General features: G+C 39.8%; 1 protein-coding gene across 3 annotated transcripts in view; it reads left to right on the forward strand.

Moving 5' to 3' along the window:
* The window catches only part of Stk38l (serine/threonine kinase 38 like), a 61,528-nt gene extending 44,889 nt beyond the window's left edge, over positions 1 to 16,639 (forward strand). For all 3 annotated transcript variants that reach the window (XM_090318996.1, XM_090318987.1, XM_090319006.1), the window contains 8 exons: positions 2,955 to 3,109; positions 3,716 to 3,818; positions 4,010 to 4,071; positions 6,845 to 6,962; positions 7,645 to 7,768; positions 9,806 to 9,901; positions 13,527 to 13,618; positions 13,964 to 16,639. In XM_090318996.1, the coding sequence (XP_090175122.1) occupies positions 2,955 to 3,109; positions 3,716 to 3,818; positions 4,010 to 4,071; positions 6,845 to 6,962; positions 7,645 to 7,768; positions 9,806 to 9,901; positions 13,527 to 13,618; positions 13,964 to 14,091 (878 nt within the window). In that variant the 3' untranslated portion in view covers positions 14,092 to 16,639. The remainder of the gene's footprint in view (positions 1 to 2,954; positions 3,110 to 3,715; positions 3,819 to 4,009; positions 4,072 to 6,844; positions 6,963 to 7,644; positions 7,769 to 9,805; positions 9,902 to 13,526; positions 13,619 to 13,963) is intronic.
* Positions 16,640 to 18,762: the final 2,123 nt, after the last annotated feature.

Raw genomic sequence — 18,762 nt, forward strand, 5'->3', positions numbered from 1 at the left:
GGCTGGGAGTTTGGCCTAGTGGTAGAGTGCTTGCCTAGCATGCACAAAGACTCGGGTTCGATTCCTTGGTACCCCACATACATAGCAAAAAGCCAGAAGTGGTGCTGAGGCTCAAGTGGTAGAGAGCTAGCCTTGAGAAAGTCCAAGGACAGTGCTCAAGCCCTGAGCTCAAGCCCAGGACTGGCAAAAAACAAAACATAGAAGAGTACAAGTTTATATAACAATATGTGTATATGAAATATACAGTATGTGTGTATGTGGCACATGGCACATGTCTGTATTCCTAGCTGCTCAGGAGGCTGAGTTCTGAGGATCTCTATTCAAAGCCAGTCTGGGCATGAAAGCCCATGATACTATTATCTCTAACTACCAGAAAACCGGAAGTAGTGCTGTAGCTCAAGTGGTAGAGTGCTAGCCTTGGACTGAAGAGCTCAAGGACAGTGGCTAGGCCCAGAGTTCAAGCCCCATAACCACCACCCTCCCCCCCCCAAAAAAAGTAAGCTAGAAAAGCTGGGTGCCAGTTATCCTAGCTATTCATGAGGCTGAGATTTGAGGGTCACAGTTCAAAGCTAGCCCAGGCAGTAAAGTTTGTGAGACTTGTATTTTCAATAAATCATCAAAGAAAGGCCAGAACTGGAGTTGTGGCTCAAGGGGTAGTGTTTTCCTCCAGACACAGTGCCCGGCCCTTAGTTCAAGCCCCAGGACCAGTACTTCATAAAAATAAACAAAAAAAATCAAGTAAGCTAGAAGGATACACAACAAACCAAATCCAGCCATCATTGCTTTGCTAAGAGGAGGGGGAAATAAAATGGGAATGAAGGGAAAAGAATATCTCTAAATAATAATAACAACAACAATAATTTTTTTTTGGCCAGTCCTGGGGCTTGGACTCAGGGCCTAGGCACTTTCTCAAGGCTAGCACTCTACCACTTGAGCCACAGCACCACTTCTGGCTTTTTTTCTGTGTATATGGTACCAAGGAATCAAACCCAGGGCTTCATGTATATTAGGCAAGCATTTTACCAGTAGGCATGCTCCTGGCCCCATAATAGTAATATATTTTTTTATTGCATAGTTTATTAACATTGATTTTTATATCATATTTCAAATGATGTGTTTAACAAACAGTATTCAAGAAGGGAATCTATATATACAATCACTGGCACTTAGATTTTAGAACATAATTAAAATTAGAGTGAGGGTTTGTATGTCATAGATACATATTAATCTATGTAATAAAACATGTCTATAGAGTCATGAATTTTTTATTAAAGAATTTATTAACATTGATTTTTATATCATATTTCAAATGACGTGTTTAACAAACAGGTATTCAAGAAGGGAATCTCTATATACAATCACTGGCCCTTAGATTTTTAGAACATAATCAAAATTAGGGTGAGGGTTTGTATGTCATAGATACATAATAATCTATCTAAAAAAACAATATGTCTATAGAGTCATAAGTTTTTATGACTATGTAGTTGTGTTTATTTCTAATACCATGTCCATAGCATTGGGTATGCAACTTTTGAGTCCCACTCTTGTACTGTTTGGATCTAATAGCCACATATTAAGGATACCATGCGCCTTTTGTTCCTTTGGTCTTGACTTGTCTCACTCAACATGATTTGCTCTAGATTTATCCACTTCCCTGCAAATGCCATTATTTTATCTTGTCTGTTGGCTATGTAGAATTTCATACACACACACACACACACACACACACACACACACACACACACCCCACATTTTCTGTATTCATTCTTCTGTAGTAGGGCATCTGGATTGTTTCTATCGCCTGGCTACACAATAGTAATATTTTGTGTAACATACGGCTTAAATTCAGGACTGCAATTCTACCACTTGAGTCACAGCTCCATTTATAACTTTTTGCTAGTTAATTGAAGATAAGAGTCTCATGGCATGTTTTTGCTTGAACTGGCTTCACACTTTAGTCTTCAGATCTTGGCCCCATGAGTAACTGGGATTACAGGCCTGAGTCATCAGTATCCGGCTCACATATTTTTCAAGACTTAAAGTATTATATAATAAATGCTATCAGTTGTCAGTTTTGTGTTAGAAGTACAATAGTGTTTACAATGGTTAAAATTATTTTCCTTTTTAAAGAAAAAAAAGACTTGAAAATGAAAGAATGTCTAGAAGTGACTTCTTTAGTGGGCTGATGTCCTATTATTTGGTCTGAGGAGCTCAACTGTTTGTTTCTGTGTGCCAGAACTGGGGCTTGAACTCACATAATTGGGTTCTTGCTTGGCATTCAAGGCTGATGCTCTACTAATTGAGCCATACCTTCTAGTGTTTTGCTGCATAATTGGAGATAAACGTATCTCTTGGGTTTGTCTTCCTGCCTTGAGCCTTGATCTTTATAACTCAACCATCTGAATAGCTAGAATATAGGCCTGAGCCTCCAGTGCCCATCTCAGGCTGTTTTTGAAACTTCAGAAGGAATGTGTTTGTATGTTCTGATTCTTTTTGCACAATTTAGCATATTATCCTCATCAACTTATTCTGAAGGTTGACTGGTAGGTTATCAGATCTGCTCTAATTTAATTTGATACTCTATCCCCAGAGCCATGACACATTATGCAGTGACACCCCACCACTAGTTATAGGTATGAGTCAAACATACAAAGAAGCAGGTGGCTCACACCTGTGATCCTAGCTACTCAGGAAACTGAGATCTCAGGGTCTCACTAGCTCAGGCAGGAAAGTATGAACCTTGTGGCTCCAATAAACCAGAGTAAAGCCAAAGTGGAGCTATAGCTCAAGTGGTAGAGCCCCAAACTTGAGTGAAAGAGCTAAGGGTGAGATCCAGGTCCTCATTTCCAGCTCGAGTACCGGTGCATGTGCATAAACACACACACACGCACGCTTTTGCAATATTTTTCCCCTTCAAGGCCTTTTCAGTTAACATGGTCCCTTCCTTTATTTAGGTGACATGATGACATTGTTAATGAAGAAGGATACCTTGTCAGAAGAAGAAACACAGTTCTACATTTCAGAGACTGTTCTAGCAATAGATGCAATCCACCAGTTGGGTTTTATTCATCGGGATATTAAGCCAGACAACCTTTTATTGGATGCCAAGGCACGTGACTCAACTAGAGGCTTACTAGGCTCTGCTGATTGTCTTACAGAAAAATAGAGCTGGTAGTATGGTTGGAAATGGTCATCTGCAATTTCAGATCATTGGTAAACTACATTGTTTCATAGATTGATATAGAAAATTAGGGCTGGAGGGGGAAGGACACCATGGGGTTACAGCTCCTAGCTCCTATTTTGTCTGTTTTCTACCTTTTAAAAAATCATCATCCTGAGATATTCATAATTTTTCATTTTTACCATGATGAATTTTTTTTAAATACTGGGGCTTGAACCCAGGGCCTGGGCTCTAGGCTCTGTCTTTTTCATTCAAAGCTGGTGCTCGACCACTTGAGCCACATCTCCACTTGCAGCATTTTGCTAATTCATGGAGTCTTATTGATATGTCTGCCTGGATTAGCTTCAGATCTTATCCTCCTGGGTAGTTAGGATTATAGGCCTGAGCCATCAGGGCCAGACAGTATGAGTTCTGAGCTAAGAATTTTTACAGCTTTACATTTAAAAAGAAGAGTTTGTAATAAGATTTTTTTTATTTTAGTTGCTGTTTTCAATGTTAATATAAATTGGTGTTCTTGGGACTTTCTGTTTTTAGGGACATGTAAAATTATCTGATTTTGGGTTATGCACGGGGTTAAAGAAAGCCCACAGGACTGAATTCTACAGAAATCTCACACACAACCCACCAAGTGATTTCTGTAAGTTTGCTTTGTTAGTTTTTTCCCCCTGTTCTGTTTAATTCAATAATGTTAAGGACAGATCTCTTCCTTAAATTTGTGTGTGTCTGTGTCTGTGTCTGTGTCTGTGTCTGTGTGTCTCTATCTGTGTGATTTGGGTTTCTGGTGAGAGTTTTCCCCTCATGATGACAGTTTTTTCGTGTTGAAATTAGCATTTCAGAACATGAACTCCAAGAGGAAAGCAGAAACATGGAAGAAGAATAGGAGACAGCTGGTGAGTCAACCACATTTTGTATATGAGTATTTGTGCCCATACCATGGATTGAACTCAGGGCTTGAGCACAGTGTTATACCACTTGAGCCACACCTCCACTTTCAGCTTTTTGTTAGTTGGTTGGAGTTAAGAGTTTCTCAGCTTTGTCTGCCAGGGCTGGCTTTGAACTTTGATCATCAAACCTCAGCCTCTTGAGTAGGTATGAGCCCCCAGTCCCCAACCAAACTATGTATTCTTAAGAATATGTCTTTAAAAACACTAAATGAAAAAAATTAACTGCATTTTTATTGTTATTATAAAGGTTTTGAACAGAGGGCTTAACATTTTATAAGTCAGGTCATGAGTACATCTTTTTGGACAATATCACCCTGGATGTGCCTTTTGAATTTGTTTTCCTAGTTCCTTTATTCAATGCCAAACACATATAAATGCTCCATAAATATTTGTCCAACCAAGTAATTAAAGGGGTACTAATTCAAATAATATTCTGACAGCCATTAAAACCGTATAAATGACCTCTGAATCATTGAGCTCATTCTCTCACTAACCCAAGTAATTATAATCTATGCTAGAAAGTCCTTTCTGGTTCATGGCTTATTTGTTTACATGTAACAAGATCTGACCATGCAGCCCAGGCTAGCCTCCGTCCTACCATCCTTCTATTCAGTTTAGTTCAGTGTTTGTTTATTAAACATGAAGTTCTATATGAAGGTGAAAAAAACGTTTTCTCTTTACATGTATCACATTTAGATTAGATTTCATAGTTGAGAAAATAATAGCTGTATTCCCTACTTATAATAGGGGGGAAAAGGAATATGACTTAGAAATACGGCGTGATAGAGGTCTGACATGTTGGTACATACCTGTAAGCCCAGCATTCAGGAGATTGTGGTGGCTTCATAGTTGGGACCCTATCTAAAAACCAAAACAGAAATATGGCAGGAGAATTCACAGATGACAGGTTGTTAACAGGAGATAAGTATGCATATTGATGTTTTCCAAAGGAGAAGTGGAGAGTAAGGTATTCATATTTGGAGCAGCAAATTTTCTCTGCCCACTAACTATAGTCATGTCTTTCCTCAGGTCACAGAGATGACAGAATCTGCTGTCACACATTGTCAAACAGCAAAACTCCTCATTAAAAACAACTGCCTTGGGCCCGGAGTTTGGACTAGTGGTTAAAGTGCTTGCCTAGCATGCACGAAGACCCGGGTTCAATTCCTCGGTACCACATACATAGAAAAAAGTCAGAAGTGGTGCTGAGGCTCAAGTGATAGAGCTCTAGCCTTGAGAAAGTCCAAGGACAGTGCTCAGGCCCTGAGTTCAAGCCCAGGACTGGCAAAAAACAAAACAAAACAACTGCCTTAAAGATGCAATTTTTATAGGATTTTATGGAAACTAAGAATTGAAAAAAAAAAAAAAAGGTCAGGAGTTTGGCCTAGTGGTAGAATGCTTGCCTAGCATGCTTGAAGCCCTGGGTTTGATTCCTTGGTACCATGCACATAGAAAAGCCAGACATTGTGCTCTGGCTCAAGTGGCAAAGCTCTTTGAGGAAGAAGCCCAAGGACAGTGCTTAGGCCCTGAGTTCAAGCCCCAGGACTAGCAAAAAAAAAAAAAGGAAGGCTAGTCACCAGTTTGTAATCCTAGCTACTCAGCTGAGATCTGAGGATTATGATTCAGAGCCAGCATGGGGAGAAAAGTCTATGAGACTCTTACTTCTAGTTAACCACCAAAAAAGCCAGAAGTGAAGGTATGGTTCAAGTGATAGAGCACTAGCCTACCTGAGTACTACCAGCACCCAGCTTACTTGAACTCTTCCTCTTCTTCCTCCTCCTCTTCTTCCTCTTCTTCTTCCTTTCTCCTCCTCTTTCCCCCTCCTACTCCTCTTCCTTCTTCTCCCCCCCTCCCCCCCTCCTTTTCCTCTCCCTCCTTCTCCTCCTCCTCTCCCTCCTCCCCCCTCCTCTTCCTTCTTCTTCCAGTTCTGGGGCATAAACTGAGGGCCTGAGCACTGTCCCTGAGCTTCTTTTATACAGGCTAACACTCTACTACTTGAGCCACAGCTACACTTCTGGCCTTTTCTGTTTATGTGGTACTGAGGAATTAAATCCAGAGGTTCATGAATGCTAGGCAAACACTCTACCACTAAGCCACATTTCTAGCCCTTACTAGAACCTCTTAGAGGACAGAATCACATTTTTATAACATATTATCTTAGTACCATCACTAAACCTTACACTTGATAAACATGGAAAATAATTATTGGTCAAAGAATTTACTTCCTCAGAAGCAGTGCTATGGTTCACTAGTAGTAGAGTACTAGCCTTGAGCACAAAGAGGCCCAGGGACAGCACACAGGCTTCGAGTCCAAGACCCAGGACTTGGGTGGAACTTACTTTCTTCTTGAGTGCTATTTATTTTTTAATGGTTTGTTTGAAGCCATGCGCCTATGGCTCATGCCTATAATCATACCTACTTAGGAAGCTGAGAGCTGAGGGGCGTGATATGAAGCCAGCCTGGGCAAAAATGTCCATGAGACTCTTATCTCCAGTTAACCAGCAAAATGCCGGTGTGGGGGTCTGGTTTAAGTAGTAGAATGTGAGTATTAAAGCAAAAAAGCTGATGGGTGCTCAGGCCTTGAGTTCAAGTGCCAGTGCTGGCTCATGTTCGTGCACATGCATACACACACACAAGCACGCACACGCACGCACACATGCACACACACACACACACACGCACACAGAGAATGCTGATTTAACAAGCTGCTCCTTTGCAGGCATACTCCACAGTTGGGACTCCAGATTATATTGCTCCAGAGGTATTCATGCAGACTGGTTATAACAAACTGTGTGATTGGTGGTCTCTGGGAGTCATTATGTACGAAATGCTAATAGGTATGTTTTGTTCTTAATTTATATATACAATGTGGGTATTTCCTTGAGTGTTGTTGTTTGAACTTACTTACAGATATGAGCAAAAGTAGCTGAACTATTTTAAACTCATTTCTGCCTTCTCAGTATTAAGCACATAATGATAAATACTAGATCCTGTTGCCAGAAGCAAAGTTAACCTCAGCTCTCATATATCAGAGTTGTAGCACAGCTGATTCCCAGTGATCATACCTGTAATCCTAGACAAATGATAAGACCCTTATCTCCAACTGCCCGGCAAAGAGCTGGATGAGGAGGTGTGGCTCAATTGGTACAGTGCTAACCTTGAGTAAAAAAGCTAAGCAAGAGCTCAAGCCTTCATGCCTCAGTACCAGGACAAAAAAAAGAAAGAAAGAAAGAAAGAGAAATGGAGAGAGAGAGAGAGAAAGAGAGAAAGAGAAAGAGAGAAAGAAAGAGACAGACAAGAAGAAAAGAAAAATCTCCTTGGCTCTTCAGATGACTTGAGAGGATGGATACCCTAAATCTATTATTGCTATAATATCACTTATAGTATAAAACTATAAATGTTGGCATTACTTTATTGTTATCATAGTATTCAGGGTTATTTTGTTATGGCAAGTATTTGGTAGGTGTAATTTAATTGATCATGAAAATGGATAGAACCTTTGTTTTTCTTACTATGTAGGCTATCCACCTTTCTGTTCTGAAACACCTCAAGAAACATACAGAAAAGTGATGAACTGGAAAGAAACATTAGTATTTCCTCCAGAAGTACCTATCTCTGAGAAAGCAAAGGATTTAATTCTCAGGTTAGTGGTTAACTTCTTGGAGAATTTCAGGATGTCCTAAAACCCAGTCAAATATCTGTTTCATTTTTGTAGAGGGGAGAGAATATTCCTGATCTATACAGTCCAGCTTCCTAAAAAGGAAGTTCACTGGGAAAATGTGAGAAGAGGAAAAGGAGCTATTTTATGGAATTGAAAACAAAAAAGATTGGTGCAGATACTGATATTTCTTAAAAGCAATATGTCTCAGCCAGATATTGTTGTAATCTTAGCTACTCAGCATGTTGAGATCCGAGAATTTTTTTTTTTTTTTTTTTTTTTTCCAGTCCTGGGCCTTGCACTGAGGGCATGAGCACTGTCCTTGGCCTTTCTCAAGGCTACAACTCTACCACTTGAGCCACAGCACCACCTCCAGTTTTTTTCTGTTTATGGTACCAAGGAATCAAACCCAGGTCTTCGTACATGCTAGGCAAGCACTCTACCACTAGGCCAAACTTCCTGCCCAAGTTTCTTATCACCAGCTAAATACTAAAAAACTGGAAGTGGCACTGTGGCTCAAAGTGGTAGATGATAGCCTTGAGCAAAAAGCTCAGGTGAGTTCAAGTCCCACTACTGACAAAAAAATAAAAATAAAAATGACATTTGGGCCAGGAGTGTAACCTAGTAGTAGAGTGCTTGCCTAGCATGCACAAAGTCCTGAGTTTGATTCCTTGGTACCACATACACAGAAGAAGCTGGAAGTGGCTCTGTGGCTCAAGCAGTAGACCATTAACCTTGAACAAAAGTATTCAGGAATAGTACCCAGGCTCTGAGTTCAAGCCCTAGGACTGGCAAAAAAATTAAAAAAAAAATTGATGACCCAATGCTTTTGGAGAGAAAAAAGGAAAATAAGAGGTCTGTATATGAAATCTAAGCAAAACTTCCATTCTTTTCATCAACCAAGAGGAAATTTTGTACTGTTTTATGTGGCTGCAAAGAACATATACATGAGATTTGATGGTTGATATTGTATAAAATCTCCGAAGTGATGCAGCCATTCTACTTTTTTTTTTAGTTTAGTCTTTTTTTTTATTAAGGAATTTATTAACATTGATTTTTATATCATATTTCAAATTACATGTTTAACAAACAAGTGTTCAAGAAGGGAATCTATATACAATCACTGGCACTTAGTTTTTAGAACATAATCAAAATTAGGCTATATATCATAGATACATATTAATTTATGAAATAAAACAGTATATCTATAGAGTCATAGGTTTTATGTCTGTGTAGATGTGTTTATGTTTCCAATAGCCATTCTACTTTTAGGAATTGTGTGTGTGTGGCTCATGCCTGTAATCCTAGCTACTTGGGATGCTGAAGTCTGGGGATCATAGTTAGAAGCCAGCCTGGTGGGAACCAGCAAAAAGCTGCAAGTGAAACTGTGACTCAAGTGGCAGAAAGCCACTCTTCAGCAAAAAAGACAATGTCCAGGGCCTGAGTTCAGTCCCCAGTACAAATGTTCATGTGTACATGCATGCAAGCCCACACACGCGCGCATACACACATAGACACGACAGAAAAAAGGAAGAATGGAAAATGAAATAATGAATTCATTAAGGGTATTTGACTTTGGAGTTTCTAAATTAGAAAACAAAGTGCCCTTAAAGTATTAGCATCTTATCAATGTTAAGCGTGAATATTATTAATATAGGCAATCAGAAATGGCCTCAAAATATTTAGAATCATTTTTCTGAATAGTGCCATTTTCCACAATAAACAGAGCAAAACTTAAGTACATAATTGCAGCTCTGCCTTACGTCTGTAATCCTAGCTACTCAGGATGCTGAGATCTGAGGATCAATATTCAAAGCCAATCCAGGCACAAAAGGACCTGAGACTCTTATTGCCAATTAATCACTAGAAAACTAGCCATGAGCTGAAGAGCTTGGGGACAGGACGCAGGCAGAGTTCAAGCCCCATGACCCACCAAAAAAAAAAAAATGTTAAAACTAAACCATACGAAACAATACAACTTGAAAATGTAATTTATATATTACTTTCTCTTTCTTCCTCTAGATTTTGTATTGACTCTGAAAATAGAATTGGGAATAATGGAGTAGAAGAAATAAAAGGTCATCCCTTTTTTGAAGGTGTAGATTGGGGACACATCAGGTATGTTCCAAAGGTTTTGAATCAGAAGCTTTCTAGATTTAGTGGGTAGCTCTGTCTGATATAGTGCAAGAAGTAGCACCGTTAAAATGTTACTATGTCAGGATTTTGTCGTTGATGTTGCTTGTTGTATGTGTGTGTTTTGAAGGTGGGGAGACTTCACCTCAGGGTCTCAGACCATTATTTAGCTTTTTCATTGAAGGCTGACACTCTAACCACTTCAGTCATACCTCCACTTTCAGCATTTTGCCGGTTCATTGGAAATAAGAGTCTCACAGACTTCTCTACCTGGGTCAAGTTTGAACCAGTATCCTCAGATCTCAGCTTCCTGAGTAGCTAGGATTATAAGTGTGAGCCACTGGTGCCTGTCTAGAATTTATTTATTTATTTACTTACTTACTTCTGCAAGTCCTGGTGCTTGAATTCAGGGTTTGTGCACTGTCTCTGAGCTTTTGGCTCAAGGATAGCTAGTCCTGACTCTTAACTGCTAAATGTTTATAGTTACCGAAGTATACAGAGATCATTTCATTGATATATTTCAACTATTGTCTCACACTTTTTAAGATTGGAAAGATGTTTGAAGACTGCCAGTCCAGTCTCTTGGTTTTATAATCAGAGAGCAGTTGTAGAACAGGGACTTAACTGCCCAACTTCATACTAACAGTTGAGCTCAGATATCCAGGATCTATGGTTCTAACTAAACTGAGTTACACTTAATGTATAAAGAAGGTGTAATAATTATGGCTATGTACATATTTTAAGCATCAGTAATTATAAAATCTTTTTTTTAAACAAAATTGCTGGGCTGAGAGCCTAGAAGTCTATCTGAAATGTTTCCCAGGTGATTCTCATGATCATCCATTTTTGGCCCCAGTATTAGAACAATCTGAATTTTGTTATAAGGATAACTTCAATATCTCTCAGCCTTTAATCAAAGACATTTCTCTGTGGTTATTTCTCTTTCTCTCTTTTTTTAAAATTGTATTTTATTGTTGAGGTGATATATAGGGGGGTACAGTTAGATTTGTCAGATAGTGGGTATATCACTTCCTGAACATTGATACCCCTTTCCCGGTTTTTCTCCCACTTGCCCTCTTCCCACCCCCTTCCAATCACCTTGGTTTTCCCCTTCCCTTTCCGATTTGAAATAAACATATATACAATATACCAGCTTCCAAAGTCAGATACAGTAACAACAGGAAATAAACCATAAGGGGAAAAAAAAGAAAACTTCACATAGTGTATTAAGAACAGCAATCACAAAGGTAAACCTCTTGTTTTCATATTTTGGAGATCATTTCGCTTAGCCTCATCCTATAAGGCCATATGTACATAGCTTTTGAGTATAAAATGTTTTAACAAACTTCAATTTTCCTTTTCCTTAAGTAGCTCTTTTCTTTTTTTTTTTCCCACTTAAAAAAATAGCGTGCTAGGGCCGGGAGTTTAGCCTAGTGGTTAAAGTGCTTGCCTAGCATGCACGAAGACCCAGGTTCATTTCCTCGGTACCACATACATAGAAAAAAAAGCCAGAAATGGTGCTAAGGCTCAAGTGGTAGAGCTCTAGCCTTGAGAAAGCCCAAGGACAGTGCTCAGGCCCTGAGCTCAAGCCCAGAACTGGCAAAAAAAAAAAAAAAAAAAAAAAATAGCGTGCTAGAGCCAGGAATTTGGCCTGATGGTAAAGTGCTTGTGTAGCATGCACTGAGTTCAATTCCTCAGTACCACATACATAGAAAAAGAGCCAGAACTGGTGCTGTGGCTCAAGTGGTAGAACACTAGCCTTGAGAAAGCCCAAGGATAGTGCTCAGGCTCTGAGTTCAAGCCCCAGGACTGGCAAAAATAAGTAGCATGCTAGACTGTGAGCACAATGACTCATGCCTGCAATCTCAGCTACTTGGAAAGTAGTAGTTGAAAAGATTGTGGGGGAGATCCATTTTTGCTCCAGCAAAAAGTGACAGAGGGCCCAGTGTGGTGGCTCACGCCTTTAATCCTAGCTACTCAGGAGACTAAGATCGTTCAAAGCCAGCCTAGGCACTAAAGACCGTGAGACTCTTCACTAGAAAATGGGAAGTGAGACTGAGGCTCAAGGGGTCGGGTGGTAGCCTTGAGCTGAAGAGCTCAGGAACAACGCCCAGGTCCAAAGTTGAAAGCCCATGATCCCCCATTCCACACCCCCTCCCCCCAAAAAAGTGGCAGAGGCTGGACATTGGTAGCTCATGCCAGTCATTCTAGCTTTCAGGAGGCTAGGATCTGAGGATTGTGATTTGATGCCACCACAGGCAGGAAAGTCCATGAGCTTCTTCCCTCCTATTAACTACTAATTTCTCCTTTCTTTCCCTCCCTCCCTCCCTCCCTCCCTCCCTCCCTCCCTCCCTCCCTCCCTCCCTCCCTCCCTCCCTCCCTCCCTCCCTTCCTTCCTTCCTTCCTTCCTTCCTTCCTTCCTTCCTTCCTTCCTTCCTTCCCAGTTGTAGGGTTTAAACTCAAGGCCTGGGCACCATCCTTGGGCTTTCTCAAGGCTGCCTCTCTACCACTTTAGCCGCAGCACAACTTCTGGCTTTTTCTATGTATCTAGTACTGAGGAATGGAACCCAGGGCTTCATGCATGCTAGGCAAGTACTGTACCACTAGGTCACACTGTTTGGGGGCCCAGCCCCAAAAAAGTTTTTTTAAAGGTCGAGGTGAAACTGTGGCTCAAGTGTAGAGTGCTAGCCTTGAGCTAAAAAAAGCTCAGAGACAGCACCCAAGACCAGCATCAACAAAACAAAACAAAAAGGGGCCGGGAGTTTGGCCTAGTGGTAGAGTGCTTGCCTTGCATGCACGAAGACCCTGATTCAATTCCTTGGTACCACATACATAGAAAAAGCCGGAAGTGGTGCTATGGCTCAGGTGGTAGAGCTCTAGCCTTGAGAAAACCCAAAGACAGTGCTCAGTTCCTGAGTTCAAGCCCCAGGACTGGCAAAAACCAAAGTCAAAACCAAAACATAGCAACATAACCTATAAAGCTAGGTATGGTGGTATTCCTCTATCATCCCAACTACATGGGAGGCATAAATAAGAGGAGCGTAGTGCAGGTTTGTCCTGGACAAAAAAAAAATAAAGAAGAAAAAGGACTGGAGATTGTTGTTCAAATGGTAGAGCGCTTGGTATGCAAACCTAAGTTCAAACCCTTCTGTTGTCAGAATAAATGGATGGATGAATGGAGCATAATAAAAGTTCAAATTAATTGACACATTAAAAAATTATACTCAACTTGGGGCTGGGAGTTTGGCCTAGTGGTAGAGTGCTTGCCTAGCATGCGCAGACTCAGGTTCAATTCCTTGGTACATAGGAATTAAAAATACATAGGAAAAAGAAAGCTAGAAGTGGTTCTGTGGCTCAAGTGGTAGAGCACTAGCCTTGAGAAAACCCAAGAACAGTGCTTAGCCCCTGAGCCGAAGCCCAGGACTTGTAAAACAAAAAAATTATACTCAACTAGTTTGAAATCTACTTTTTATTTTCAAGTTGACATTAAATGTCTTTGGCCATTTGAATATTTATAAAATAGCATACAGAGTTTTCAGGAATTATTTGTTGAACACTTAAGAGTTCAAGAGCACTTTTTCATGTTTTTTTTTGCTTCCTATTTTTATAGGGAAAGGCCAGCAGCAATCCCTATAGAAATCAAAAGTATTGATGACACTTCAAATTTTGATGACTTCCCCGAATCTGATATCTTACAACCAGGTAAGGGAGTTTTACACTAAGTTGTCATTCAAAAGTTGAAGGTGAGCTGGGCACAGGTGTCTGAACACTTGTAATCCTGGGTATTCAGGTGGCTGAGATCAGAGGATCACAATTCAAAGCCAGCTCTGGCATGAAAGTCCATGAGACATTTACATCTAAGTAACCACTGGAAAACTGTAAGTGGCACTGTGGCTCAAGTGCTAGAGCACTAGCCTTGAGCTGAAGGGCTCAGGACAGTGCCCAGTCCCAGAGTTCAAACCCCATGACCAATCCCCCCCCCCCCAAAAAAAATGTTGATGGTAATGATATTTCACTAATTATAATCTTTTGCTTTTTTTTCTCTAGTGCCAAATACCACAGAACCGGACTACAAATCCAAAGACTGGGTTTTTCTCAATTATACCTATAAAAGGTTCGAAGGATTGACCCAGCGTGGCACTATTCCCATATACATGAAAGCTGGGAAATTGTGAATGAAGGTCACCTTGACCCACAGCCAAGAGAACTCAGGTAGATGCCTCACAAGGCTGGCTTGGAAATCTAAGACACTGAAGACTGTGGTGCTTACTGACTGGAAAGGGAATGCTTCAAGTTTAAGGGTTTCTAGGACTACTATAGGAATGGGTTGGCAGTGCCAGCTGGCTATTTTTTTAAAAATATTTTATTATTTTTGTTAATTATACGAAGGTACTAGAGTACAAGGAATGTACATCCCTTTCTAACTGCACTACCTACATGCGTATGAAGGTTTATTCTGCCTGTGTGTGCCGAGGCTTTGAACTGTAACCACTCTAGTCAGTTTAGGAGAAATACATATCCTTTAAATCCAGGTAGGGTAACGTGTAACACTGTGGTCTGGCTCATTTTGCTGATTTATTGCACATGTTCTGGATCTATGAAATCAGTAAAAGCCACCTTCCACAGTTAGAGATAGAATATCCACCCTGCTGGTTTGGACATCTATAGAATATGAAGACAATTTCAGTTTTAAAGACATTTAAAAAGAAATATACTAACTACATCTTTAAAAAGTAGAATTTATTATCAAGTTACTATACAAACTCCACAGTCAGCGGTGATGTTTCTAATGAGGAAGAAATTTAACACCTTCACTCAAATACTCCACTAAGATACTTAATTTAACTATAGAAATATTGATGAGCTTTATTTATATTCATAATCTATATACTCATAGGGAAATATCCTGTATAATATAAAATATAAAGTTGCTTTTCCTGTAGCAGGAGAAATTTTTTTTGACAAGAAGACATGACAATAAATTGAATTTCAGAAATGATCATGAAGGCTATTTGTAGAACCTATTTTTATTTATATTTTTTAATGTTAAATTTCTGATCATGTGAAAAAAGTCTTGCAGAAAACTAAGAGCTAACTTACTTTGGTTTTCTAGAAAGTTGCTACATATCATAGCTGATAACCTTTTAGGACTTCTGATGAGATTTTTTTCCTTTGATAAACTTGTAGTACTGTGTGAATGTCTTTATTTATGCTCCAAAATTACCAAAGAATCTGAACAGAGTGGAGCTCATATAGGAATACTATATTCAAATAGGAAAGATTTTGTTAATGGTGGGCCCTGTTCGGGTTCAGTTCCATTATTGTGCTGATACCATGGAAGCAAAGAAGGAGAACAGGTCAGAGGGTTGTCATTAGAGCGACTGGATTGATAATGTCACATCAAATTATCTTATTTACCCAAGAATCAAGCAGTCTTTAGTTACTCAATATTTTAATTGTAAATTGACCTTTCAAGGTTTTGGCGCTACAGTTGAGAAATAATATAATGACTTAATGTTTATTCTGTTAATTGATAGGATTACAGCTCCTCAATTCCAAACCTTAAGTGACGATTTTTGTGTAGGAATGTCTTTCCTAAGAGCAAAGAATTATATACAAGTATTATGCATATCTACAAAAGCTTTTATAAATGTGCTGCTAGTAACTCCACCAAGTACCAGTGAGGCCATTCTAGTGTCCTCCCATCCTCTTGTCTTTGTATGTTCAAGGATTTGGTGAGCCCTTATGTGTTAGAGTCCATCTCTGCTTTTCTAGTTTGGGTCATGTGGCCTGGTACTTATAAAATTTGAACTTAACCAACTGATCTTTCTAGTGATAGCTGTCTTTATTTTAAAAAAAGATGCCCCCTAAAACCCCATAACATCCTCAAGGGTTTATGAGATTTTCCAGCTTCAGCTCATGTCATTTTTAAAGGGATTTTAATCAGCAGAAGACCATTACTATGGAGACATTACCTCTGAAGTGTAAAAAAATGCGGAATAGAGAAGATAACCACTTTGCCGCAACCATGATTAGTTCCTGTTTTATTTAAAAAATTACTCTTTTTAAAAAGGAGCATATTTAAAAAGGAGTCTAATGTGAAGAAACTGCAATATTCTTTTGTTGAAGCATGCTAATTCTAGTTTGGAATATATTGTGAATTCAGATTGACTGAAAGGAAGATTGAGATTAATATAATGGAGATGAATTAACCAAAATCCTTCTTATTGCATAATAAGAACATCTTTTCAGAAAGAACATGAAAATAGTTATAATTCTCAGCAATAGATAGGTCATTTGGGACAGTTTGCTTGTGTAGCATCTCATTTTACCCTGGTGTTGAGCGAGTGATTCACAGTCTAGTGGGAATTCACCTCATTGAAGCATTTCTAAGTGCCTATCTAAAAGCAATTAAAGACTGTGTCTGCCCTTTGGAAACTAGGAATTTCATTCGAGTACCCTTGAGAGTGACTTTTGTCTGTTGCCTGTTTTCTATGTTTCAGGTGAATCATTTAATTGAAATGACAAAACTATTTAATCACCTGGGTATTATGACATTTTCTTTAAGTTAGACGCTAATTGAAATTAAGAGTTTTATTCGTAAACTTTGTGTTTGGGTTTTCTAAGTATACAGAAAGCTTGTACAGTTTAGATTTCTTGGTTCCCTGATTTAATGTAGACTTTGACTTTTTTTTAAATTAAAACACCTTTGTATTAAAGCAAGTTATGATGCTCTTTTATGCATTTATTGACATAGTTTTAAAAGTCTAAATATATTGAAGCATCAAGTTGTCTGAAAATAGAAAATCATCACTTACAAGTCATCCACTTTGAAACCTATAGTTGGTTTAATAATCTCGTTAGTTTCATGGAAATACCAAATGTGAACTGTTGAAAAATGGTCTTTGGTTGCTAGAGCTGAAGATAGAGTTCATTTCCAAAGCAGCATATGGGTTTTCACACCTATGTAACTTTGTGTGGTCACTCAGAAATTCTTAAATATTTTGAAGTATTTTAGAGTACAAAAATTCTTAAATACTTAAAAATTATTTTAGTATATAAAAGCCCTATGCAACCAATCAGTGTGTCCTGGTGCAAGGGGTCTCAATTAAGTTGAGATTTATTTAGCTATTGTGTGAACACCCACATGCATGTGAATGCGCATGCACTCGCATGCCCACGTACCGCAGCTTGAACTGAGTTTCCCATTCTTGCTTAGCGTTTTCACTCTAGTTTTCCCTTTTGGGCCACACCTCCACTTCTGGCTTTTTGCTAGCTAATTGGTGATAAGAAGCTCCAGGACTTTTCTGCCCAGAGAAGTCTAGAACAGTGATCTTCTACTCTCAGCCTCCTGAGTAGCTAGAGTTACATGTGTGAGCCCTCCATGATGATGTCTGATTTCCCTGGTTTTACAGATGATTAGTAAAGGTAGTATATTGTTCTAGAACCCCCTGTAGCTCCAAGTCATAGAGCTTGCAGATTATACATGCACTTGATGATACATACAAGTGATACTGAGCTGAAATGGCTTCACTAATAAAGAATATAGGGCAGACATGATGGCTCATGTCTGTGTGGGACATGTTAGAGCAGTAAAGGGAATATGGAGAGGGGGCCGAGAGCTCTACCTACAGGAAGCTGATTGATCACAGCCCAGATTTTTCTTCTTTTTTTAAAAAAAATTATTTACTTTGTATTTGGTTGGTTGTGGGGCTTGAACTTGGCCTCAGAACTGTTCCTGAGCTCTTCAGTGCAAGGCCAGCGCTCTACCACAGTACCACCTCTGAGAGCCTAGATTTCTCCACTAACCCTGCTCACCTGACATGAAGTGATCAATCAAGTTCCATCTACATAGCCTGACCAGGGCCTCGAGTCCCTATGACTCACACAAGTGAGGTGAGTTCAGGCAGCTGGATCTGTACCCCAGTGTACCCAAGGTCATTTCACAAAAGCTGAGACATCAGATCATCCGAAGGCTGCACGGGGATCATATTATTTGAATCCACAGCAGAATTAAAGGCAGAAGAATGGTGACCTGATTCTTGGGTATGCTTTCCAGCATGTTCCCCCCAAAACTAATTAGTAAAGAACAGTTGTATAGGCACTAGTGGCTCATAGCTGTAATCCTAGCTACTCAGGATGCAGAGATCTGAGGACTGCAGTTCAAAGCCAGCCTGGGTATGAAAATCCATGAGACTGTGTGTGTGTGTGTGTGTGGCAGGGGGGGCAGGGAGGGGGTGGGGTGCAGGCTTAAGTTTTGTCCCCGCTCTGTTTAGTCCTGCTTTCCTGGTCCATTGTCAAATAGAGTTAATGGTTGGAAAAATTATCAAGGACTGGGAATACATTAAAATATTCATCTCTTTTCTCCTTCCTTTCCTTTTAGTGTGTGGAAATGTTCATATCTCCTCCTCCTCCTCCTCCTCCTCCTCCTCCTCCTCCTCCTCCTCCTCCTCCTCCACCCTACCACTAGGCCACACTTCAGGCTACCACCCTACCCCTGGGCCTGGGTGTTGTCCTTGAGCTCTTCAGCTCAAGGCTGCTACCCTACCCTTGAGCCAAGCCCCACTTCCCATTTTCTAGAGGTTAATTGAAGATAAGCGTCTCAGGTACTTTTGTATCTGGGCTGGCTTTGAACCTTCATCTTCAGATCTCAGCCTCCTGAGTAGCTAGGATTATAGGCGTGAACCACCACGCCCAGCTTGTAAATTTCTTGTTAGGAATATTTTCACCACTATGACCATAGTAATTTGTATGCACTGAGTGGTTGTAGGGTAGGGGTAATTTTTTTTCTGTGGGTACCATGACTTAAATTGAGGTCCTTATGCTCTCTCTTCTCCACTCAAGAC

Source organism: Megascapheus bottae, chromosome 2 (genome assembly GCF_031878675.1).
Source record: "Megascapheus bottae isolate mThoBot1 chromosome 2, mThoBot2.hap1, whole genome shotgun sequence".
NCBI lineage: Eukaryota > Metazoa > Chordata > Mammalia > Rodentia > Geomyidae > Megascapheus > Megascapheus bottae.